This window comes from Hippoglossus stenolepis, chromosome 14 (assembly GCF_022539355.2).
Source record: "Hippoglossus stenolepis isolate QCI-W04-F060 chromosome 14, HSTE1.2, whole genome shotgun sequence".
NCBI classification, from domain to species: domain Eukaryota; kingdom Metazoa; phylum Chordata; class Actinopteri; order Pleuronectiformes; family Pleuronectidae; genus Hippoglossus; species Hippoglossus stenolepis.
In genome coordinates this window covers 10,206,027-10,232,150 of record NC_061496.1, presented here as the reverse complement: position 1 = coordinate 10,232,150, position 26,124 = coordinate 10,206,027, and the positions used below count along the sequence as shown (strand labels likewise).

Below are 26,124 nucleotides of genomic sequence, written 5' to 3'. Positions count from 1 at the left end.
ATGTCTGGCTTCAGAGGATGAACTTTGACGGGAAGAGGCAAAGTCACAAGATGATTGAAGTGGGTTTGGGTGTGGTGTGTGTGTAAATATAGAAGTACTATTACTTTCTGTGTGTGAGTGTGTGGTGTGTGTGTGTGTGTGTGTGTGTAAGGAGATGATGGATTAGGACCCTACCTCTCCCCAGGGGTTTGATTGGTGATTTTATCAGATTTTAAACTCTGTCTGACCCTTCGTATCCCTCAGTTAAATCATTACTTCAGATGCAGTCAGTCAGAGAGTGAGGTTTGGAGTTGTGTGTTCAGAAAAACTACATTGAAAATAGGTGGTAACAGGTCATTTATCAAAACCCCAAATTCCCCCCCCCCCCTGGTCACTTATTGTTATTGTCTTTTAGGGTAAGTCACAGAAATGTTAGAAATCATCCATTACCAGAAACAGGCATGAACTAAAATTACGATGTTGTCGTCAATAGACATATACTGGAGTCTTCAATCTCAGTTGTCTTTTAAAAGAGACATATTTTGCCCATATTCAGGTTCATGATTTAAATTTGGGTTAATACTTGAAAAGGTTTTCATGCTCTAATGTTCAGAAAATGCATCCCTCTCCTCATACTGGCCGTTGCTGCTGCTCCTCTCCTCAGCCTCTGGTTTTGGCTGCTGTCTCTTTAAGGCCCCCCACCTCCTAATAAAGCCCAAGTCTGCTCTGATTGGATACATCATAAAAATATGATGCCGACATACTGTGACATTTCATTGGCAAATGGCAGAATCTCGTGCCATTCTCCCCTCCCGCCAACGGGATGTTCGACTTGTCCTGTGACTCAGCATTGACTTTGTGAGGCCACGTGTTGCCGTGGTGTGGAGAGTTGAAGTGAGGGCAGAGTCGGTCTGTCCCACTCTCTGCCTTTAAAGATACTGTGTGAATGTCAGTGTGCTACAGAGAATAGGGTTTTCAAGTCAGGAAGTCCAGGAATCTGCCTTTTTCTTAAATTATGACAATGTAAGTGACTCAAATATGTCTCACTATCACTGTCCACATAATATAGTGAGAATAATTTAAATATACAGAATATGCTCTTCAATCATTTCTCCTGCAAACTATAATCTGATCTGTCAGTTCTCTGTTTATTCGATGAGAAGCCTGCTACGTGTCACTTTAGTCACATTCAAGCTGTGGTATCAGTTTCAGAGACGCTCCATTCACTGGCAAATAGATAAAATTGATTAACTAATATGTTGTAGATTGGATTAACTCCAGTACGTTCCACTGACGGCATCAGGCTCAAATTACCATTCACACAGTTGCGACGGGAGAATCCAAGCAAGCGACGATTGATCTTCTCAGCCTCTCGTTACCTTTATTTTGGAGGGTGTCGGTACAAAGCTGCTGTATTTTCTCACCAGTCACAGCTTCTCTTTGAAGCTGAGGACTCACCCGCCACTGAGTGACACTTACATTTAGTTCTTTGATGCTTCCAGGTTGTGTGAGAACGAGCCGTTACTGAGGAAAGCCTCTCCTCTTCTGGAATCAGCTTACACAGTCAGTGGAGAGCTGACAGTTTGGTTTTATATTAACACTGTGGGGTTTTTATTTGGTTTTCCTGTAACTACTGTAGGTCATTGGCTTTTCTGTCTTTAGCGACAATGAAATACATTTTGGGATTTTGTTGGTGCCATTAATTGCCGATTAATTCTTCTCGGCTATTTCTACTTTTAACCTCTCAACACAATTCACTGTCTCAACACGTCCTCAGTTTATAGTTTGGGGTCAGGTCCCGTCCCTCCACAAAGATTCGTGGAAGTAGTTCAGTAGTTTTTGCAAAATCCTGCTGACAATATTTTGTAATTCATACCAGACAAAATTGTGAACTGACAACTGACAGCAATTGTCAAATGTGACGTACTACAACTGAAGTGTCGAGTACAAATGCTGCACCAGTGTAATTTACTTTCAAGCTTCAAATACAGGTCACCTGACGTCTAATGGTTCAGTCTATTTGTTTTATATGTGGTTTGAAATGATTCTTCCGTATTACTTTTCACACTGATGAGATTTAAGAGACATCCACGGGAAAAACTATTACAATACAGGTATTCTGTTCTATTCTGTTCTATTCTATTTTCTGCATTGAAGCCTCCGATTTATACTGAAAACTCACCACATTACATAAAACACAATTTCACACTCCTCTTTGCTTTCTCACACCTGTCATGTCTCTCCTTGTATTGCTAATCGCATTACTAACTAATCTCACTAACAGGTATTTCTCTGTTGTTGTTGTTGTTTTGTCTGTTGCTTCGCTGCTGCAGTCTCCAACCAAGTGGTACATGAAGCTTGTGCCTGTAAGTCTACGCTCTTTCATCTGCGTCTCCATAGTGACCGTCTCTCCCGCCTCCCTGCCTCCATTTGTCTTGTTTGCCATCGTTTCATCACGAGTGTGCATCAGCCTGTGACTCACTGTTACTTAAATACTGCTTCTCTTAATCACCCCGGGTTTTCAAGAGGAAGTGATCCATTGTGTTAAATGCAGCAAAAATAAGAAGATGCATTCTAAAATGTCTTTAAATGTAGTTATTTGACAAGAGGAAGCAGTAGAGTGCAAGTCATTAGTTTTCCCTTTAGAATCTCTATGAATTGCTGTTTAATATAAGGTTACATTTATTGAAATCCAAGGTTTTAAAAAGGAGTATGTGTATTTGAACGCTTCCCAAACACTACTTCCTTTTATGCTAACAAGGCTATTGTCAGTGGAACAAGAAACCCTCAGGGAATCACTGAAGAGGTCCAAAGAGATTCACCAAAAAATGAAAAAAGCTTAATTTTATTAGAATTTTATTTTAACAGATGGGACGTTTGGGGGCATTTTGCATGAAACAATATCAGAGAGAGAGAGACTCTGCAGCAGCACTCACTGCAGAGCCTCTTGTCTCTTTGCACTGTACGAATGTGTAGATGTCCTTATATCTGTGCACCCGCTGTTACTGCACATATAAACCTGACACACTTGACACAAGCGGTTTGGTTTCTATAAGTTGTATTTAAACTACTCTGCATGTCGAGAGGCTATTTATTTAGATCTTTATCCAAACATTAGATCGCACACCATCTGGAAAAATCAATGGTGCCGCCGCACTCGCTGCAGCAGTGGCTGTTTGTTTCCTCTCAGCGGGCTCACTATGTCTGCTGTTAACAGTTGAAACATCGTGGTGCACACGCTGTCAGGATCCAGAGGCATTCAATTACCTTCATACATGAATACATCCAGAGACGCCTCATTGCGTTTTAAAGTGTCGCTGCTGCTTTGAAGAGACATTATAGTTACAGCTGTAGTCACGGTCGCACCATTACACTGTACATGACATCTTCTTCCCCTATAGTTGCAGTATATGTAGATGTACAGTAGATGTAGATGTGATGTCGATGTAGGCAGGGTAACGTTGGTGTTTTATGTTACCCAGGCCCGGTACAGGAAGGAGCAGGCCTCGACCCTGTCAGGCCCCTGGATCCCCCCTGTGGACAACCTGCTGAAGGACAGCACAGACGGCTCGGCCCTGGGTGCTCTGCTGCACTTCTACTGCCCTCAGCTGCTTCCGCTGGAAGGTGAGGAGTCGGGGTGGTAGATAGGTGGGTGGGTCTGAGGGAAGCTTTCTGTTAAACCGTGTTCAGACATGAACTTTGCCGTTTACATATTCACAACACGGCAGGAGGGGGGCGTCTGGGTAGAGCAGCAGGAGGCAGGACATGACGCATAAACTCCACTGTGGCAATTACGCGTTTGTGTTATTAGCACATCGACACTGCTGTCGGCCCTTAACGTCAAAAGCTCTAGAAGCTCATTGTCTTTTCAAGTTGACATCTTCAGATTCCTCACTGTCAACATTTTCCGGCTGTATTCTCACAGGGGCTCACTCGGACATTTTACTTGGGGCCTGGCAGGAAATGTGCAGAGCAACTGACTTGTACATTTGCATTCTCACATACAGCCCGAGATTTTGAGTGGTTTTAGAGTTGAGTGTGGTGTTTTGCTGGCCATCTGCAGGTACTGCAACAAAATGCAAAAGAGGACAAGGTCTTTTGAAAAACAAAATTAAAACTAAATCTATAGTTGTTGAATTTTTCCACCTTCCAAACTTTTTTTCTTCTCCTTTTTTTGCTGTTCATTGAAACTTGAATGGAAAGTAATGACATGTTTCTGAATCCAGTGTCTTTAGATATATTACCTGTTTTCTCATTAATTTCCGGTGTTAAATACTTAAATATTATTCCAGGGAATACAGTTAGAGTTACAGAGATTGATACAGATTTGTGTCACTTTGTCCACCTCCAAGCTTCAGTTATTAGAGCAAAGATCAGTCTTCACACAATCACATCACCCTGCTGATAAAGTTATAATGACAATGAGCTGAACTCACACAATCACTCATCTGAACTGAAAACAAAAGGAGAACAAAAGATCAATCAGTCAACATCTTTAAATGCATTAACTCACGGCTCCACCCACTGGTTGATGTGACTCAGTCGTGATTGGTCAGTAAACTACAAACCATTACACTGACACACCTCAGCAGCTCTTTACTGAAATATCCCCAACACTGTTTGTTCACACATCTCTGATCATAGCATCACCACCAGCAGCACTTTACAACCAGAACCCCTTTACTTAGAGCTTTTACTTTGACCACCCTGACCCTGACTCACGATGGCTCCCTCTGCCCCCCCAGATGTGTGTCTGAAGGAGAACATGACTCTGGCCGATCGGCTCTACAACCTGCAGCTCATTCAGGACTTCTGCAAAGACAACCTGAACAGCTGCTGCCACTTCAGCCTGGAGGACATGCTCTACGCCTCCTCCACCATCAAGGTACCCATCAACTCTACTGTACAGAAAGTTTGAATTCCATAATTAAAATATCCTCCATCCTGTCTTAAACCTTTTCAGTTTAATTGGTGAGTGAAAAAAAAAGCTTTTTTTTTTTTTACAGATCGGTACCATCAGTTTAGAGATGTTTAATAATTTATATTTTAGAATATGTTGAAATCCTTTGTAAATTGTATCAATTACCTCCACGAAGGACGGTATGATTTCACCAGTCCGTTTCTTCGTTAGTTTTTTGTTGACTTAATGGATTTCCATGGAACTTGGTGGTGGAAGGGTGTGTGATAGGTCAGAGAAGAACCAGTTCAGTTTTAGTGTTGATCCGGATCAAGGGCGGATCCAGTAAATTATTTTTCATGAATTATTTTAAGAATAATTCATGAATGTTGATTTAAAATCGTGATATCTATGAGTGTGTGAAATTTGGTGCCGCTTGATTGAATTTAATGGAACTGGGCCTTGGCTGAGGAATGCACTCTACTGAGGGATATTCTTGTTATTAAATTACTTTCCCTGTGTAAGAGTTTGTATTTTGAGGCACTAGCTGGTTTCGTAATTTTAGCTTTGAGCCACTTTCTGTTCTTTCTAAATCTCAAAATGTGCAGAGAAAAAGTGTGTCACACGACATCGTGGAAAAGCTCGGACCTGACACATGTTTTATGAAACTAATCCTGTCTGGTCGGCATCGAGACATTCTCTCTGAAATTACTTTGAAAGTCAGTTTGTAAGAGTCGTTACAGTCTCAGGGAAATATCTGTCAGGATTTACACAGCTGAACTACTAAGACACTGAAACTGTCCATTTTAAAATGTAGCCTGTATGTATGTATCTGTGTCAACAGAAAGGAGCTATATGCCAATGGTAGGTAGTGGAAAAAAGATCGAGTGCAGGTCTTAGTTGGCACATTTACAGAATTACACACAAATCCAAACGTCCAAATGTGAAGTTAATGGTCGTTTCCATAAGACGACACAAATCCCATTTGTGTAAATTCATTCACGGAGTTTTGACTTAACAAATTAGAGAAGCAGATGGCACAGTATCCAGTTAGAGAGGCTAAATGAAACAGGAGAATGGAGCAGCTCTGTTGGTCAGTGTGGTGACTCATGCTGTGGAAAAACCATCACTCCCAACTATTCTGTCTCCAGCGACCACAAGCTTGGAGAGCAGCACTCAGCCTGCTCTCCTAACATGTCTTTTCTCACTGTCTTTTCTTTACCTTTCATTCCTGGTCCATTATTTCCTTCCTTGTCTTTCTTTCCTAATGTCCTTCTCATTTTTTTTTCAAACTCGCCCGTCTTTCTTTACCCGGTTTCATTTTTGTTTCTGGGTTTCTGTGAGTCACATTTTGTCCTATCCTCTGTCTCTCTGTCTCTCTGTCCCCGATCTGTCTTTATCAGTCACCGTGCTTCTCACTGACTCACTCCATCTCTCTCACTTTATCTTGTGTTCATTCCCACACTTCTCTTGTGACGTACATGCCACCACTGTGCGTGTATGTGTGAAATGGGATTATTGATTTGCAGTTTCATGGTATATAAATGTGTGATGCTGCTGGAGTGCATGTTGCAGAGAAAGAGCAAGGACACTGTTTTTCACAGTAAAGTCACGCCCTGTCCTACTTTTCTCTTTCTTTCTCACCACAATAAAAACTTGACATCAGCTATTAAGTCAGAAAACTTTATTGTTTTCGACTGGCAGAGATGACAAAGTGCTGAATTGCTGTCTGACTCAAAAAAAGGACGGTTTCCAGCTCTACTCCTCTGTGTAGTTTTCCTTCTCCTTCCCTTATTCTTCTTTCTTTATAAGACACGCCTCACTTTCAGTACTTTCACTAAAGGGGAAAAATGGCTCTTAATTTTGAGAAATGCATGCACACATCAAAACGAGTGTTTCACCCTTGATGGCTCAGAAATGTTTCTTTGTCATTTTTGTATATTTTATACATTTGTATCCTTAGTCAGTTGCTGTGGGCACATATACAGCATTTAGTTATGTTGCTTCAGGGAATTTGACCTTTTCATAAAGTAGCTTGAATTGCCACTGGAGTCAATAGTTCCAACAACACCCCCCAAATCAGCCACTGCCACTATTCTGTTCCATAAAAATCATTATGGCTACCACAGTCTGGATATGGTAGCTTTTGTCTGGTGGTTTGGTGTCTGTGTATTTTTGCCCGTTCTTGTGTGTCTGTGTCTGTCTGAAAGGGTTTTTTGCCTGAGAGCTGCATACGATGTTAAAAACAGTTGATGCGTCTGGATGAGTTTGACTTTGTCTGACTGTCACCTCAGCTCGTCCTCTGCTGCAGGACTGTTGATCTCAGCAGATAAAATACAGCTCACTAACCAAACAGCAGCATTCATCAGTCATTTATATTTGCCAATGCAAATCACATTTCATGTTTTCATCTGAAGAAGAGGGTGAAAAACAATTCCTGGATTCGCTTCATAATTTCATTGCCTCTCCCCTGTCACATGCACCATCCCGCCACAATCTCATGAAAATCAATCCAGTAGTTTTTTGAGTAATCCTGCTCGCAGACAGACAAACAAACAAAGGGCAATGGAGGCAATAACAGAGGAAAAAGTAGAACACTTCACTCAACAATCTTTAAATTCTCTTACAAACAATATGAAACTACTGAAAGTAAAATAGCAGGTGCTCAGTAACAGCCCCAGCCATATTAAGATTTGTACTAATGTTATAGTAACATGCTGTATATAAAAAATGTTTCTTCTCAGATTGCTAAACAGAATCGAAACAGAGCTCACATACACCAACTTAACACACAACATGGTAGAAATGTGAGTCATGTGAACCAGCCTGTATCAGTATTTTTGCTGACTCTGACTTCACAGGGGATAAACAGCACAGCAGCGTTACTGCATCACACAGAACCAGTCAGAGTCAGCAACCTTGACCCAGTTTCCAGGTAGACTGCGCGTCGTGGCCCTTCATACTAATGAAGACCTTATTATAGAGATGGAGCTGAGACGTCAGATGGGAGGGGGGGGAAGGGAGGTGCTGAAGCAAGAGAAATGGGAAACGGGAGAGAGGAGACGAGGATAAGTGATAACAGAGTTTAGAGAGGAGGCTGAGGTGGGAGAGGAGAGAAACTAGATGTGTTTAGACTTGTCCGTCACTGAAACATGTGCGCACAAACAAACGCAGACAAACACACAATGACAAATATCACAGTTGGCTGAAAGCATCTATGTGCCTGTTCTCCCATCAGATCCAATTGGAGATTATTATGTCCAAAAAGGAGGTTGTGTTTTCACCCCTGTCCGTTTGTCTGTTGCTTGGTTTGATTGTAAACAAGATTAGACAAAAACTACTGGACGGATTACCACAAAACTTGGTGGAAGGATGCATTATAGGTCAAGGAAGAACTGATTAAATTTTCGTGCAGATACAGGGAGGGATCCAGTTCCATTTAAAATTGTGGAATAGAGCATTTTTCAAGATTTCGATTGATTTCACAGAATAATTCAATAATTCAAATCTTGATAAAATAAAAAAATCACACATGAACATTATAGGACTAATATGATGAGTGTGTGCAATTTGTCACAGATTTCCAAAAAAGTCTGGATCTTATGAATTCAAATGTGGTTTCATAAGGACACTGAACTATATTAAGGACTATATGACATTGAAATTGTGATTGATTAATCTGCAGATTTTATTTATTGACTGATAAATAGATTTTTCTATGAATTGTAATTAAACAACTATTATCATTTACCAGGACCTTGTTCTGTCTGACCAACAATCAAAAAAATAATAATCCTAATGACAAAGTAAAGGCTGAGCAGCAACAACACGGAGAGCATCAAACCACAAAAATGAAAAGAAACCTGACAGATAATCCTGAGAGGAGACACCTCAGTTCAATTTAAACACGATGAGCAGACTGAAGCTGATGTGATTCAGACACTTTATTGTATTATCTGAAGACAGAGACATTCAGTATGTGCAGAAAATGAGAAGTTAGAGTATGAAGCTTCAGTCCCCATTATGCTCAGTGTGCATCAATAAGAGACAATAGATCCCAACCCCCTAAACCTCCGAATACTACTGAAAGCCATTCCTTCCTAATGGACACGGGGACAGTGAATCACGTCAACACACTCCCATCCACTGGCTCTTTGTCTAATTAATTCACAGCCCATCTAAATTGCCATCTGTGGATCCGAGGAGGAGGAGGAGGAATGAAATTCACCGGCTTTGGGTTTTTGCCTAATTACTCATTTCGTTCAGTGGACATGCTGAGGTGACTGTGAGGAAGGCAGTTAACACACATACATCGTGTATTTACAGCATATCAGCAATGAGGGATGTATGTGTTATACTGGGATGTGCAGCAGTAATATGATGAGCTAATTCCTATTAGCTGATAGACTTTCATTTAGAATTAGAATAAACCTCAGTTCCTAGATCACTAGCAAATAAGAGGAGCATGGGTTATTTAAGGTTCTAGAATAGATCATGACACGCTCCTCAGTTCTTCTCTGGCCTCTTTTATATTTTTTTATATTTTCTTTTCTGCTCTTAGTGCGAAAACTGACGGGCAGCTGAGAGCAGCCTGATTAACTTGGCAGTAAATCGTGGGTTTTCCAGATTGGAGTGAGTCTGTGTGCAGGGCCTAGATCCTTTAATCAACCTTCTGGCCCAGTGATTGTTGACATTAATGCCCCGCGGACGCTCAGGGTGTGGCTGTGGGTCTTGCTGAGTGGGATAATACAGTTTGCAGGCATGGGACCTGCTGTTTTGTATTGGCAAGCATGTGAGGTTTTTATACAGCCAGTGCGTTAAAACCTTAAATGGTGTGTGTGAGTGTGTGCCTGCATGGTACATGTGTGTGCTGTTTATGCCCTTCCCCCAGGGCGAATTAACCACCACCCTCCCTCCCTCCCTCCTCCTGTGAGCTCTTCTAGTGATCACCAATCAGATTCCTGTTTTCATTCTAAGAGTGACACAGTCTGACGCTGGGATCTGGCAACGCTGCAGCCCACGAGGTAGAAACGCCGGTCAGTGGGGACGTAGTGGCTGCTGACGGGGGGGTATTAAGCGATACACCCTCACACCTGGTGTGTCAGTAGTAGTCGGATGCACAGATGGGAAGAGAGAAGTGAGGGTGGATTACAGCCACCAGTCTGGACTGAACAGAAGAGAGGAGGTTGTTGTCTCTCTGTGTCTCTTCCTTCTTTTTTCCATCTTAACCATGGGAGTTCTTCAAATGCTGAACAGACTAAGGTAACCACAGCTTCCGTGTTTGTTTGAAAATCTGTGTTAAAACCAGAGGAAAAGAAAATGGAACATGGGTTCAAAAGGACGATGACACTTTTAACTGACCCACTGATGACAAATTTAAACAGCATCTGTTCAGTTTGCATGTAAAGACAATACTTTGATATTTTGCTACATGACTTGAATCACTTTTGTTCGATGTGCTCTACTTCTTCCTCCACCTGAAGGAGATTCTGTCACAGACACATGCACCTTCTCAGACTTTTGCAGCTCTGCACGTGGGAGGTAAAGACAAAAGAGGGGGGGAAATGTAAAAATGCTGCAGTAACACTCAGGGGAGATGAGTGTTTCTGGTGTTAATTGCCTCTGCCCCTCCTGGTGAGCGTTTGGGCTGCAGTTTCGGGCTTAAGGGGTGTGTGTGTGTGTGTGTGTGTGTGTGTGTTAGTGTGTGTGTGTGTGGTCGAGTGAAATGTTGCCGATGAGGTGAATCAGAAATCTTTAGAGCTAAGCAGCATTGTCTTTGTCTGGAGACCAGGCGCTGAGGTCGGTGAGGGAGCGTGTTTCCTCAAGGTCGTCCCTGCTTCACTGCACTCGTTTTTGCATAGACACATGCATGTGCATCTGTGAGTGAGTGCCGGGATGTTCACCATAAAAAACTGATGAGATTGGCCTGATTGTTGATGAAGAATTGATTCTGAAAACATGTTTAATTGATGATGAGATATATTGTGTTTGTATGTATGCAATTTATCAAGATGATAATTATTTAACACAAGCAAAGCAATTAGGAACAGTTGGAGCTATTTCACACATGATTGCAAAAATGTGAGTAAAAAACAAATAACTCAAACTAAACATGAGGCTGAATTGAAATGTTTTTTTTACAGAACTTGCAAAAAGAGCAATAAAAGGAAATGCCAGCCATGCAGGTTTAACCATGAACCATGTGGCGTTTCTTTGTTACTCTTTAACTTTAGCATTACTCTACAAAACAAATGTTATAGTCTCATAGTTCACATCTTTACTTAGAAAATAATCATCTAATATTCATAAGAAACCTCATGGATACAATGACTGTGTCAGGTGGATACCTTTGCAGTACACAGTCCTCAGTAGCAGCTTGACTTCCGACTGTACCTTGACCTGATTCTTTGACAGGACCCGGCACAGCCATGGTTAAAATCCCTCCAGCGGATCCCACCTGTCTAATTCAGGCTGGCTGCTGGTTTACCTGCTGAACAATAACAAATCTGACCTCTATTTTATAAAATAGAAATAATCTATAAATTAGGTTAATGCCTTAATCGCTCCTCTCAAGTACCACAGGTCTGCTGACATTATTTACTAAGTGGATGATTGGCTTATCCCTAGCATGTTAAAAGCCATGTTACCATGTCATCTAGTTACCAAAGTGTGTCTGTGGAATGAGTCAGGAAGGAAAACGATTTCAATCAAATGAGCCTCACTCATTCAGGAATGTTATATTTGCTGAAAAGCCTGATAAATATATATTCCCTCATAAACTACTGCACTGTAGGTTGATCTAGTTCTTGAGGATTCTCTGAAATGGAGCGAGGTTGGTAAATTATTTATACGCAGACTGGAAGATATTTATATATTACTTGCATCTGTGGGGGGGTCAACAGAGACACCTGCTGGAGAAATAAGCACAAAGCAGTTGATCTAGCCCACTTCCAGAATTAGTCTGAATGAGCTAAATGATTGAATGGGACACAACTTCATGTGTTTGATTCTTTTCCCCTCCAGAATAACTACCTGGTGTTCATGGCAGAGCTGTTTTCGTGGTTCGAGGTGGTCAAGCCATCTTTTGTGAAACCGAGACTGCTGGACAGCGAAGGCACAGGCAAGTAGAAGTACTGCATTCTAGCAACAGCAGCATCAGTATCGTGCCTTGGTGCACATGAAACATACACATACTCATATTTGATCATCTCTGTTGCATCACCTCAGAAGCATTATCCTTGTTGAAGAATATGCCAGCCATCCCCATTTCCAAGGCAACCAAGAGAAGCTTCCTTGAAAGACCCCCCAGTCCCGAAAGAGTCAGGTATGTTAAAGTTGTGTTTTTTTAATGTGACACTTTGTAACATGAATTATGTGATGTATAAACTTCTAAAAGCACTTTAGCACAGAGCTGCTCTTTGTTCAATTTCTTTATGCTGGTTGTGGGACTGATTCAGACAAATTAAGTCCGATTTTCAAAATCCTTTTCTGAACAAAGTAAAGCTAAAAAGACAAATAATCATATTTATTATATATAGTAAGCATATATATTAAAATGTATGTAACATTTTTCATTTTCTTTCTGTCATTCTCTAGTTTGCCCCTCCGACCTCAGCCTAAAAACTCAGGTGATTTTTTGAACGATTTATTTACTTTTACCCAAATCCTACTATTAAGTTTAAATACTACAATGTGATTTATTGTAGGCACATAGCCGCTCTTTGAGTCTTACCTTGCATTCTTCTTTCCTGCAGGAGACATGAAGAGGTCGACCTCAATGTCTTTTGTTGATGGAAACCTCGGCACCTGGCCCAAAGAGAAGAGGTTGGTCATATTACAGTTTCAAAATATGTCATATCCCCAAGAGTCTCTCCTTAAATAACCTTTTTTAGATTTGTTTCTAAAAAAAGTAAATGATATCATTCCTTTTTGTGCTTCTGTTCAGGTCTGGGCCTTACGGAGTGTCTTTTGACATCCCCTTTGACAAAGAGGGCTCTGGTCCCACTTCTCTTTCCTCCACACGAGGCATGGTCAGGTCTGTCAGCACCGACGACGGCTCTGGTTTCAAGGTCCACCACCTGCCCAGAGGAATGAAGCGCAACTTGTCCTTCCAGCCAGTGAACGGTAAGAGCATTGGCATCGAGGAGGAGGGCTGCCCAGACAGCCTAGCTGGTGTGGAACCCAGCAGGCAAGCTTTTCCCAATGGACATGAGGGTGCCATGGCAACAGCTCCCTCCATGGAGGAGGCCCTTCAGATTATCCACAGTCCGAGCAGGCCCCCGGTGGAGGGTATCAACAACGGTTTCTTCCTCCACAGTCAGGGACAGGGGGCCAGTGGCTTAGAGCCGGTGTCAGAGTTGGACTCCAAAGGACCCTTGAGCACCACAGACACCACAGAGGTCGACACAGGCATCCAACTCCGAACAGAGGATATGCTAGACGAGGATTCCTCTTTGAAAGACTGCTCCGTGAACATGGAGCTGGATATGGACTCGCCGAGCCCATGCCCGAGCAGCCAGAGCAAATCCCCCTCAGGAATGAAGCTGACCAACTTTGCCGAGCAGAAGTTTAAGAAGATCAATCCATCGGCACCAGACTCAGGCAGGGGCAGCTGCAGCTCGCTCAAGATGACGCCCGAGGGCTCAGAGTTTGGCCTCCCGTTATCCGTCTCCTGGGCGCCGACCCCTGAGCACAGCCCCATCCACCAACAGACCCCACCGCCTGTTACTGTCCGGGCATCGCCCTCGCCTGTCCAGCTTCCACCCAATGACCCCGCTCAAGTCATTGCTACGGAGATGGTGCAGCTGAGGATGAGGCTGGAGGAGAAACGGAAAGCCATCGAAGCGCAGAAGAAGAAAGTGGAGGCTGCTTTTACGAGGCATCGGCAAAAGATGGGTCACTCGGCGTTCCTCAATGTGGTGAAGAGGAAAGGGGACGGGGCTGCGAGCGGTGATGAAGGAGGGAAAGTGGAGGCAGAAGGCAAGGCAGCAAGTCCCGTCTTTAAATTTGGGAGGAGCAAGGCCGACACACCCGACGGGGCGGAGCAAAGCAACACAGCCTCCTGTTGGACAAAGTCACCAGGAGCAGGAGAGGAGGGTGGACAAAGTCCGGCTCAGCTAACCGAAGTGGACCTCACAGAGTATACACGGTCTATCGATAAACTCAACCACTCGCTAGCCTTCCTCCAGACCGAGATGCAGCGACTGGCTCAACAGCAGGAAGTCATCATGGCCATGAGGGAGCAACAGCATCAGCAGGCGTGGGTCGTCGCTCCTCCATTGACGAACCCCTCGCCACAAAAACACAGAGCTGTCACTCGATCCTCAGGACCCTCCTCTCCTGCTGACTCCCCTCATTCCACCCACCGCTCTCCAACCAGCATCAAGCGCAAATCTGCCTCCTTTCACTCACGCAATCCTCGCACCCCGCGTCCCACCGAGCTCAAGCTGGCCCCCTACAACCGGGTCCTGACCGCCCCGCAATCTGTCGACAGCATCCCGAGGCTGCGGCGATTTTCTCCCTGCCAGCCTTTGGCGAGTACCTTTGTTTACATGGGGGAGAAACCGGCGCGTGCCAATCCAGAGACAGTGGCCCCAGATGGAGAGAAAAATAAGGAGGCAGATTTCCTCCTTTCCCCAGAGAGGGAGATTGCCAGTACATGTGTAGCCCACTCACCCCCTACCTCCCCCAACCTGCAGAACAAAAGAAAGCAAACAAAAGTAGATTCAAACGCCAATACCCAGGAGACGGAGGCACACAGCCAATCCGAGATCGCTGACATGGAGAAAGATGACCAGAAACCCGCTGTTCAGAAGTCAGCTGTAGATGTTCTGGCCCACCCTGTGGTGGAGACCTTCACGGTGACACCTACTGAGATCCCTCCCCAGCCAGAAGCCTCGGGTCAAGCAAAGAGCAACCTGATCGAGGTTCCACTGTTTGTGGTGAAGCCGCTGGACGACCTGACACTGGATGATGGTTTGGAGATGCAGCAGGGAGATGTGGGCGGCCCAGAGGAGGAGCAGAGGAGGGGTCGCGGTTTCTTCTTCAAGGTAGGTTGTTGTTTCGGAGAATTTAATGGAGAATTGTTTTCTGATTCCATTGTTTCATTTCTGCTCAATATCTATTTTTTTGTTGCATCTTCTCTATAAGCAATCATCAAAAGATTCTCCCCTTGGCCCTTTCTGTGGCTCCGTACACAGTTTAATAAAAATATATTTGTTGTCTCGATTAGAATAATCATATACATTTGTTGCACCCCATTTGCTCAACAAGTAAAAAGCACAGAATAACAACGCAGACATTAATATCACTCATCTTAAAAGGAAAACCTAAAACATAGAATCAGCATCATAAATAATAAAAACCATAGCATGCAGCCTCCAGGTTACAGCCGCGCAAAATCACTAGAAGCCTTAAAAATATGTTGGTGCAGCTCGGTAAAAAAAATAAATTACACATTTGAACCTCAGGGCAGCCATGTTTGTTTTTAATCAGCAACCGAACATGTTCCTGACACGAGATGAAGATTGGTTCCGGAAAACTTGCCGATTGGAGACAGTGTAATCTTCCTCATTTATGTTGGTTGTTGGACGGTTCGCTCGCCGCAGTCTGAGCTTCGATGTAGGTCAGAAAACTGGGGCTGTTGTGAATAATTCAGGCCCAGCTGTGGAAATGCGGGGTCGGAGAAGTGTTAGACTGAAGAAATGCAGAGAGTGGAAACTGATAGATGATTCATGAAATAAAAATCTAGATGAAACCGAATTGTACCTTGTATTTATATATTTAATACATTTGCAGTCATAACTTTTCAGTCCAAATTTAATTCAAATGTTATTGGAGCATGACTTTTTATTTACACTACGTTCAGAATGGGTATAGAGTGTGATATTTGAGAGACCACACTTTTCAGAAATAATGGAAATACAGATTTTTATATGTGCCTTGCAGTCACATAATGCAGATATAGATAAACATCGAAACCTTTCCTTGCTTAAATGAGAAACAACTGAAAACTCTCATCATTTTGACTATCTCATTTCTTTATACAAAGAACAGACGACCTTAGAAGATGACTATATAATATATAATCTGTAACACGTTTCAGATCATTTTTATCAGATAAGAAGAATAAAAGTATCACAGTCATAATACTCAGATAAGCCTCTTCATCTGCAGCGTGTCACAACCATAAAAGATCCTAATAAACTGCGGATAAACCGGTTTTACATTATGTTATGAGATTGTAAATGACACTGAGTTCTTACTCTGCTGAGAACATCATTTACCTGAAGCAGTGGAAGTTGACCAGCTCTGTTTCCCCCACGGCTCAGGAGGATGGGAAGGCCGAGGAGAACATGGCTCAGAAGAGGGCGGCGCTGCTGGAGAAGAGGATGAGGAGGGAGAAGGACAGTCAGCAGAAGAAGATGCAGCTGGAGGCCGAGCTGGAGCAGAAGAAAGAGGAAGCTCGGTATGTTTACACGTCCGGAGAATAAGTCCACAGGCGCTTTCAACACACAATTAGACCAATGCAGTGTCGTGTGATCTTTCTGATTAGCCAGCATAACACATCACTCTCTAACAACTGGACTTTTTTTTTGCCGCAATACGTTATATTGAAAAGAAAAGAGACACCATCACTCCTACAACATCTACTTTTATATATTAATATCTCAATCTGACATTCATTTTGCAAACTAAGATTCTAAGGTGACATGACTCAAAAGGTTCTGGGTTCGAATCCAATAGGTGTGAATGTCAGCTGACCCTCAAAGGATGAGCAGTAGAGATGAGTAGAAGGATGGATGGATTGAAAAGAGAAAGAAAAGCAGAACATCTTTACTTTTGAGAGAGAGACATTTGAAAAAAATGTAGCACCCAAACTGATGATTGATCTTTGAATCAGATGCCGTCTTAGCAACTTTCTGTTGATAGAGTAAACGATTCAACATGTCTTGAAAAAGAACAGATTAAAAACTCCACTACACTGCAGAAAATAATCCTAAACTCAAACTCTTACAGTATTTGTTCTCACGGCTCTGACTCTGTCCGTTCAGATTGAAAGCAGAGGAGGAGCGTCTCAGGAAGGAGGAGGACAAGGCCAGGAGGGAGTTCATCAAACAGGAGTATCTCAGGAGGAAGCAGCTCAAGCTCATGCAGGACATGGACACCATCATCAAACCTCGACCAGGCGGCGGCACCAAGCAGCAGAGGCGGGGCCGGCCCAAGTCCATCCATCGCGACAGTGTGGACTCCCCCAAAACCCCCGTCAGAGCTGCCACAGGTAACCATGGAAACGGCCCGTCTTCAGGCAGAGCGGTCAACGTCATCCCGTCTGTGTCGTGCTGTCACTGCTTCTTTGTGCCACTTGAATATATCTTATACAACTAGCTATTCTTCTATTATAGTCCTGATTTATCCTCAAATACGTCAAATAAAAGTATAAATCTAAATCAAGCTTTCAACTGGATAAAGTAAAATATTTGTTTTGATATTGGCATTGATATTACATTATATAAATTGATCAATTGTTTTAATAACCTAATCAATATTCTAATAGGAAATAATTATAAGCAACAATGTTTTTGTGTTGTAACATTTACACAAAATTATAGAGATTCAAATTTAAAGGAGAAATGCAGCACTAATGTGTATTATATGTGTTCTCATATATAAGTGTGTATTTCTACACATTTACCCATGTATTGCAGGTTGTATATTAGGTTTGTGTGTATTTCATGTGAGAGTTCATCGTAGTCACAGCGCTGAAGCTGCATTTCTCTGAAACAAGGTTGGCACAAACCACAGTGGACGGTCCGGTGATGTGCTCATTCGTGGTGTTGGTGTAACCGTGTCGTGCTGTGCCACATCTCGTTGTCTCACATCCAGGTTCACGCCAACGTGTCTTTTCAGTCTCCAGCTTGTCCCTGGCGTCGCTCACCCTGGGAGACGGCGACAGCGTTCAGTCTGAGAAGAGGACGCCGAGGTGAGATGGGGTTTTAATCAACTAAGTCTCTGAGGTGACAGTGTAATGAAACTCTGATTCACTCAGGAATGAAGCAGTTAGATATATTTAGTAAACATGATAAGTATGAAAAGCTTTATGTTTGATAATGGTTGATAATCATTGGCAGAAGTCATAACATTTGAAAATCCACAAAAAATACAAATTGGTTAATTTACTTTAAGAATAACAATTATCACACCATCTTAAATAAGTATTAAATTCTGCATAACACATACAATATTTTTACAGTGGCAAACAACTTCATATGAAACCTGACAATATCTGACAAACTTGAACTCATGTGTTTTAATGGTGATATTTTCGGATCCTTTTTTAAATCCAAGCTGTCCAGACTAACCCACATCCTCAGGTCTAACATTTCTCCTGTGTATATCTTTCCTTCTTTTGTTCACTACTTTCTTTCCTGCTGTTTCACACTTGTCAGAAGTGCTAGTTTAGCCTCTGGCAGCCTCCTCCACTTTCTGAGCTCTCCTAAACTGAGAAGGAGAAGGTTAGTTTCTGCTTCTCTGTTAAACCCTAAGGTGCTTCACGCTGTCCTGAGCCCCAATCCTTCACCTAAAACCCTGTCCCACCTTCACTGGGTTTTATCAGGGATTGAATGAGCCCTTTTTAGAAAGATCCTCATGTCTAACTTCGAATCACTGCTCTAACGCTTCGCATTCAGCAGCATCGCTCCCACAACACAATCACTTGTCGCTCTGCTGCATCCTTTGCACCAATTTACACTCCCTGCTCTGTTTTTCTTCACTTAACAAAACATCTAATTAAATTATCAAGCTTTGTTTAGAGCCACTAACATCATGTATTCATGCTGTAGAACCCACCCTGAACTAGAAGGGGCACTCAGCCAAGGCCCAACAGCCCCTTTAATAAACCACATTTACATCGGCTAGATTTAGATCTTTATTTGGATCCGCACCAAATTGCACACACTCATAATAATCAGTCCCCTAAATGCACCTATTTGTTTTTATCAAGATCCTCCAAGTTTAAAGGGGCAGTTCCAATCCTGGATCTGCCCCTTTATTCAGATCTGTGCCAAAATTTGATGGGTTGTTTATCGTGTAATCCTGCTGAAACAAATAAACTAACTAACAGACAGGGGTAAAAACATAACGTCCTTGGTGGAGGTAATAAAAGTTCCATCTAACCCCATATTTTGAAATTCATCCAGTAACACGTCAAAAATATATTGAATCAAAATTAGACTTTGTATCTCATTGGCAGATTCAGTTTTTTTGACAAACTAAACCTAAAATGACTTGTGTGGGCGGCTTATATTCCCAATAAAATGCCACCAGCACATTTGAGCTAAATGTGGGGTCCGATTACATAAATTCACATAATTACAGAGGCGGATTAATGTCTAAATTGTTTTAAACATATTATAATCTTAGTGGAATTGGAAAAAACAAAGATGCAGGAGACACATTGTGTGATGGCAGTCCACAAAAAGAGCAAGTAAATGCCAAGTGCTGCACTACACTGGACTGACCTCTTTTACTGACCTTCAGTGCACCACCCTGCTTCACGTCACTGCCTGTGCTTGCGAGCTCTGCTGCTTCAGTAGTTACTGCAAGGCTGCACAACCCAAACAATCCCAGATTCCGACTGTGCACTGAGACACGACACAGTTTCCACCACAGTGGAGGAAGGACCTCGCAAACATGATGTCGACAGGGTGGGAAAATGACACTGCCAACAGCTCGACCATAACTTTGTTGGTTCATTTATAGAAATGGATTTACATGTTTTTCTAAAATATCTTAGTTGGCGTTTATACTGCAGCATTCTCCTGCCCTGCCCACAGTGTGATTTGCTGAGTGTTCGGGAGCAGCACCCATGCAGAAAGGTGGTCTAATTTACTCTGTGTGTGTATGTGTGTTTTCCAGGCCAGACTCTGCAGATGGCTTCCTGTCCCCGAGTCGCTCCAGCAGCAGAAACGGAGAGAAGGACTGGGAGAACGGATCCACAACCTCCTCCATTACATCCAACACAGACTACACTGGTACGTCCACTAAGCATCTTTCCTCTGCAGGATGTTTTTCATGCAAACACAAAAATGCTAAATGGAAGTCATGGAATAAGAAGATTCCTTAATTTAGTTATTCTTAGGGAATTGTTTCTCTTACGCTTATATTCTAATACTAAAATAAAGTTTTATATAATGATTTAAATGTGGTCTTTCCAATTACCTGAATGCTGCGTTCACTGCTCATAATACTTTGTCAGACTGACCAGAATCCTCATACATGATTTATCAAAAGAAATGGGGAGAGGAGTCTTTGACGTAACTGGAGTAGTTGCCATAACAACAGCCTCATCCTGACGTCCTCTCCTCTGTTCTCATTCAGGACCGAAGCTCTACAAGGAGCCCAGTGCAAAGTCTAATAAGCACATTATACAGAACGCCATGGCCCACTGCTGCCTCGCAGGCAAGGTCAACGAGGGGCAGAAGAATAAGATCCTGGAGGTAAGAGCATGAACACCCTCAAGTTGTATTAGCTTTGAATTTGTTCACTGCAGTGTGAAGGCCCGGTCACACGCGCAAATGTATCAATGGCGAACCTTCACCTCACGTTCACTTCAACCTGTGCGAGCGAGGTGGATTAAACATTAGCCTCCTGTGGCGAAGCAAATCCCAGCGTGGCTTCACGTGGAGTTGGTGAACTTTGTGTGACCGTGCCCTTTAGGTGGATATATTCAGCCATGGAGCTGACTGCTTATTTCGCTCAAAATACGTCATGTATCACATAAAAGCATATAAAAAACATTTTCACGAGAGTGAGACTTTAAATTCAATCAAGCTGCATCAAATAGCACACAGTAAGATATCAGTCCCTTAAATATACCTGATTGTTTTCATCAAGATCCAACAATAACTCTCTAAGAAATCTGTGGGAAAAAATAAAAAGACCCATCTCACAATGTTTAAGAAAGTGAAAAATAAATTCCTGGATCTACTCTTTTGTCCGGATCCACACACCAACATAACATGGGTTCTTCCTTGGCCCATGTCCGATCCTTTTAATTTTTAATAGAAACTAATTTTTAAGTTTCTATTACAAAAGTTCAGTTTTTGTGTAATCCTGCTGACAAACGAACATAACCTCCTGGGCAGTGGTAATTTTCTTTTGAGGCGAAATAATGAAAAGCCACATATCACCACAGCCTTTGTGTCCCACGTGACCTTCATACTGTATCTCAGGAGCTGCTCTTCCCTTAACTCAACAGGAAATGGAGAAGTCGGGGGCCAACAACTTCTTGGTGTTGTTCCGTGACGCTGGCTGCCAGTTCCGCTCACTCTACACCTACTGCCCCGAGTCAGAGGACATGAACAAGCTGACAGGCATCGGCCCTAAGAGCATCACACGCAAGATGATCGACGGCCTCTACAAATACAACTCGGACAAGAAGCAGTTCAGTCAGATACCGGCCAAGACCATGTCAGCCAGCGTGGACGCCGTGACAATTCACAGCCACCTCTGGCAAACCAAGAAGCCACCCACCCCGAAAAAAGTAGTGCCTGCCCTGTCCTAATCGAACATCGCCGTTCCCCTTCTCATATGGAACAAACACATTTCAATTTGCACTTCACTGTACATATCCATAAAGATTCAAACACCTGCAATGCCAGTTAGATGAATGCATATTTGTCTTGTTTTTACGTTTGTCTGTTTTTCCTCTCATTGCATTCCTGCCCTTGTTTCTTCCCCTTTACTCTGGACTGATAATGATCAGACTCAAAGATAAAGAACAACTGGAATGTATGCCACTGTCGGAGAATGACGCTCTTCACTAGAGATTGTCCCTGTACGAGTGTGGTCCTCGTTTCCTGTGTGCCAAACGTCAAAAAAAGAGACATTATGAATGCCAGGACATTTTACTGAAGCACTGAATGTTTTAAATTCATGTACAGATTGATTTTGCATTGAGTCGTGCATTTTGCTGTTGATGTGTGGCCTTATGCTTGTTTTGTTTTTAGCGTGCGAGTGTAATGAGGTGGTTGTAAAGCATCGTATTTAAACGGATGTTTTTTTTGTATTTGGAAGAAAACGTCTTCATCTCAGTGGGCGAAACAGTTTGTATATTGAGGTACGTTAAACTACAAAGGGCCAAAAAGACATAAAATGCATACAGCTAGCGTTAGCCACACGGTACATGTGTGTTCAGCTCAACAAAGCAAAGCGGTTTCAGCTTTTTCTCAACCCTGTTCTTTGAGAAAGTGATTTTCAAACCATGCAGGACGTTACTCTGGATGGTTCTATTCTAGACTGGTTCTCAACCTGTGGGTTCGGACACCTGCAAACGATCTGCGCTATGATACGTCTGTAAAATATTCTGTCATGTCTCTTGTCATTGTGAGGAATTTCTTTTTTGTTGAGTAGTTGCAACCTCAAAACTTGTTCCAATAATTACATAAAACTGTCTAACAGGGATAAATAACAGGAAAAAATCCATTGAGTGTCAGCGCTAACACTCACAGCAGTTGCCAAAAAAGGGTTGAGAACCAGTGTTGTAGATCACTTTGCTGCTGGTCAACAGCAGGTTTGTGAATAAATAAAAAGATCAGTATTATTTCCTTCTTTTATATTTTATTTTGAAATGCTTCCTTCTGCTCCATGTAAGAACTTTGCAGTATTTTAAGATAGAGATTTTAAGGCACTCCGTAGAGCGCATACATCCGCCAAGGCCCAACAGTCCTCTTAAATTCAATCAAGCTGCATCAAATTGTCCCACAACAGTCACATTAATATGCCTGAAAAAGAAAGAAAAAACAGGAAATTTCGTAATGTCAAGAAAGTAAAAAAAAACATCCCTGGATCTGCACTAAAATTTAATGGGTTCTTCTCTGATGCATACCGCATCCTTCCACAAAGTTTCTTGGTAATCCGCACAGTAGTTTTTGCGTAATCTTGTTCACAAAGCAACAAACTAAAAACATAACCTTGGCAGAGGTAATCACACTCTGGTATCACTACCAGTATGACTTAATGACACAAAAGAAGTATTTCTCTTTATATCAGGGTTCAAACTTAAATTGTACATTAACAGTATTAAATTCAAGATTGCCAAACTACTTAATCTTATAATAATTATCTTATCATTATAATTATTATAATTCATAATTAATAATGGCATACTAATGTCAAGGCACTTCCGGACCACCAGGCACCAAAATGAAGTGAATGATAGTTCATTTATACTCAGAGTTTACATTTCTGAGTAGTTACAAGTCTGTTGCTGTGTTATTCAAAAAGCCAGTCATACATCAGTTAGTTACTAAGTCAAGATGGCCACACTGTTACATTTTCAACACGTCTGTTGTTATTACATGAATGTGTATTAGCAGCATCTGTCACTTATAAATGAAACATGTCCTTATAAAGGCAAGAAATATATTCAATTTCTTTTTTTCTATAAACGGGAGGATTCATTTCACATAATAATGCAAAGCAGAGGAGGTCCGGTCCTTCTTGTTGTATAACGGGTACGAGACTCACCACAGAGTTTCACTGGTGTCGGTATCATGTTCCTTTTACCACTGAATGTCAAAATCAGCACCGTTCACAGGTATGATTTCCAACTAATTAAATCTGCCATCATGGTGCTTTGCTTTGAGCTATAAAGAGGGGGGGTGGGGGGTATTTATGACCAAAAGTGAACATATACATGTTTTTGAAAATGTAAAAAAAAAATTGACAGAGTTGAAAAAGTGTTTCTGTGTTTATCGGGAGAATTTGTCCACAGAAAATCTCTGTGCAGCTGCTTTTGGCTGTTTAAGGCCAAGAAATGAAAAGGATAATTTAAAGTGTAATGATTCTGTACAGTGTGTTCATGTTAGCTCATTCACGATGATGACTTTGTTTCTGTCAGACGCTGCGACGTCATTCAACATATTGCTGAACATGTGGGATTTTTTTTTTTTCTCATTTACATTTAATAAATTTAAGCATGGCCTCAGCATTTATATGGTTCACCCATTATCTGTACTTTTAATTGCAGCGAGTGAAGGTCGCTGATCACAACCACACTCACACTTCTGAGCAATTTAGAGAAATCTGCATGTCTCTGGACTGTGGGAGGAAAGTGGAGAAAAATCCAGAGGAAGAACATGCAAACTCCACACAGAAAGGGTCTGGTTGGTCAGAAGGTTCGAACCCACAACCTTCTTGATGTGAGCTGGTGTTGCCCATCACTTTCATCAACTATATATTTATCTATAATATTTTCCCATATACTTCATTCTTTTTTTAAATTAATTGTAATATTCATAATAGAAATATATGAAGAATAATTGTAAGTGAAGATAAACTTTATATTCCCTTATAATTCTGCATAATTTTTTGATGATTTTATTATCCCAAAAATGTATTAATAGTTATTAAACCTAAAAAAAAATGAAGGATTGATTTAGTTGAAGAGAAACTTTATAATTCTTCATAACTTTTTGATGATTTCAGTATTGATAAATAGTAATTAGATAAATGTTAAAACCATCAAAACATTTCAAGAATTATTATAGTTGGAGACAAAACGGTGCACGTCACAACCGTGCCACACTTAAAAGTTCAGTGTGTGGGATTTAGTGACATCTAGTGGTGAAGTGTCATGTTGCAGCTGAATACCCCTCACCTCACCCTCCCCTTCCAAACATGACAGAGAACCCGTGGAAGCCTTCAGTTGTCATAAAAACTCAAAAGGTCTTTAGTTTGTCCAGTCTGGGCTACTGTAAAAAAAAAACATGGCAGCCGCCGTAGAGAGGACCCGCTCCTGATGTGAATAGAAAGTATTTAAATATAAAGGGTCCATTCTAGGGTGAAGAAACAACTCGTACAATTAGATGAAACACACTAATGAAAACATCACTAGGACTATTTCATATTCAATTTCTGCCAACAGATCAATTGCACCTAAATCTTACACAGTGGACCTTTAAGACACAAAACCAGCTCTACAGCTAAAACTGGCACAACTTAAACTGTATTAACACACAGCTCAACACCTGCTGCCTTTCTGCCAACCTGAAATGCTTAGCATAAGCGAGCTAATAAACAATTTGGCTTCAGCTAACACCTCACAAATGTACTATTATACCCAACAAAACACCGGATCAAATACACACTACACACGTAAACACCTTTCGAACCACTGGCAGTAACTCAAAGATCCCGGACGAGCCCCAACTTGTCGTCGTTATTATTACCTGCTAGCTCCTTCACATTCGCCCTGTAACATTTGATTCATTCCCTGCGGTGTATGCAGTCCACTTGTATTGTCTGCCTCACTTACCTGTGTGTAGGCAGACTAGCTGACTAGGGAGGTCGTGGAGTACTCACGGTCTTCAGCCGAACTTCCCGACGTCTTCCACCAGCGGGTTCGTGAACCACCACGCGGTCTGTTGGGCGCCCCCCTGCGGCCACGCCAGGCTCAGAGCTCGGTCAGCTCAGACGCTGCCGCATGGTATCAGCTCAGCGATGGGAAAGTGTCCCCGTGCAAAGTGAATAAATGTCGTGAAAAGAGTAGGTCCTCTGGGTTAGAAAGGTCTGGTGTTGGTTGGAGGTTTGTGGCATCAGCATGTGTCCGCTGCAGCTCCACGGTGTGCCGCCAGGTGTGTCGAGTTGACCACACCCCCCTGTGTGGACTGTCACTCTGTCCTTATAACGTCGATCTACACCGAAACCCAGGAATAAATAAATCAATAAACAAACCTCCTACTGCATCTTAACATCCCTCCCCCCATCGAAAAAAGATGTTCATAAAAAAAATACATGAAAAGATTGTATCTATATATTTCCCCCCCCTTAATTTCCCCTTTACTTTTTCCATGTCTATGTTAAACTGCTGTAAACTGTAACAGAGTCATCACAGACACATTCACTTTTAAAAGGACATCTTAACCCAAGAATAAATAAATAAACAAACCTCCAACTGAATCTTAACAGTTAGATATATAAATTATTATTATAGGTGCAGAAAAACGTTATATTCACATATGAGGTCAAGTTGATCTCAACTTTATTTTTTGGAAAGTTGTTCTTTTATTTGAACTTTAAATGCAGGGTATACTACAGCTTCTTTTAATCATTTAAAAACTCATCCAACACTGAATTTGTTGAACCAATCCATGATGTTAGTGGTTCTGTTTCACTTCTTTATAAGTGATATCATGATCATCCACCTCGGTCACGGACCTGGCTGATCTTTGAGCCCGTGCAGTGGG

The 26,124-nt window shown here is 42.0% G+C and overlaps 1 protein-coding gene and 1 long non-coding RNA gene across 10 annotated transcripts in view; one reads left to right on the top strand and one right to left on the bottom strand.

The window, feature by feature from the left end:
- camsap2a (calmodulin regulated spectrin-associated protein family, member 2a) overlaps positions 1-23,878 on the top strand; it is a 47,663-nt gene extending 23,785 nt beyond the window's left edge. Inside the window, exons 5-19 of one of the 8 annotated variants that reach the window (XM_035177029.2) lie at positions 2,313-2,345; positions 3,462-3,603; positions 4,725-4,864; positions 11,900-11,996; positions 12,104-12,200; positions 12,473-12,504; positions 12,631-12,700; positions 12,822-14,925; positions 16,207-16,343; positions 16,930-17,156; positions 17,786-17,858; positions 18,325-18,390; positions 19,793-19,908; positions 20,255-20,373; positions 21,135-23,878. In XM_035177029.2, the coding sequence (XP_035032920.1) occupies positions 2,313-2,345; positions 3,462-3,603; positions 4,725-4,864; positions 11,900-11,996; positions 12,104-12,200; positions 12,473-12,504; positions 12,631-12,700; positions 12,822-14,925; positions 16,207-16,343; positions 16,930-17,156; positions 17,786-17,858; positions 18,325-18,390; positions 19,793-19,908; positions 20,255-20,373; positions 21,135-21,440 (3,759 nt within the window). In that variant the 3' untranslated portion in view covers positions 21,441-23,878. Of the gene's footprint in view, positions 1-2,312; positions 2,346-3,461; positions 3,604-4,724; positions 4,865-9,917; positions 10,139-11,899; positions 11,997-12,103; positions 12,201-12,472; positions 12,505-12,630; positions 12,701-12,821; positions 14,926-16,206; positions 16,344-16,929; positions 17,157-17,761; positions 17,859-18,324; positions 18,391-19,792; positions 19,909-20,254; positions 20,374-21,134 lie in introns of those variants that run through there. The other 7 variants (XM_035177028.2, XM_035177030.2, XM_035177032.2 and 4 more) reach the window with 7 other exon arrangements.
- On the bottom strand, positions 15,341-25,521 carry LOC118121274. 2 transcript variants are annotated; one of them, XR_004698304.1, is made up of 4 exons: positions 25,194-25,521; positions 17,676-17,839; positions 16,162-16,317; positions 15,341-15,539 (listed from the first exon to the last, which is right to left on the bottom strand). It is a non-coding gene; the product is annotated as an uncharacterized LOC118121274 (long non-coding RNA). The 2 variants fall into 2 exon arrangements; XR_004698303.1 differs by having other exon boundaries at positions 25,241-25,521.
- Positions 25,522-26,124: the final 603 nt, after the last annotated feature.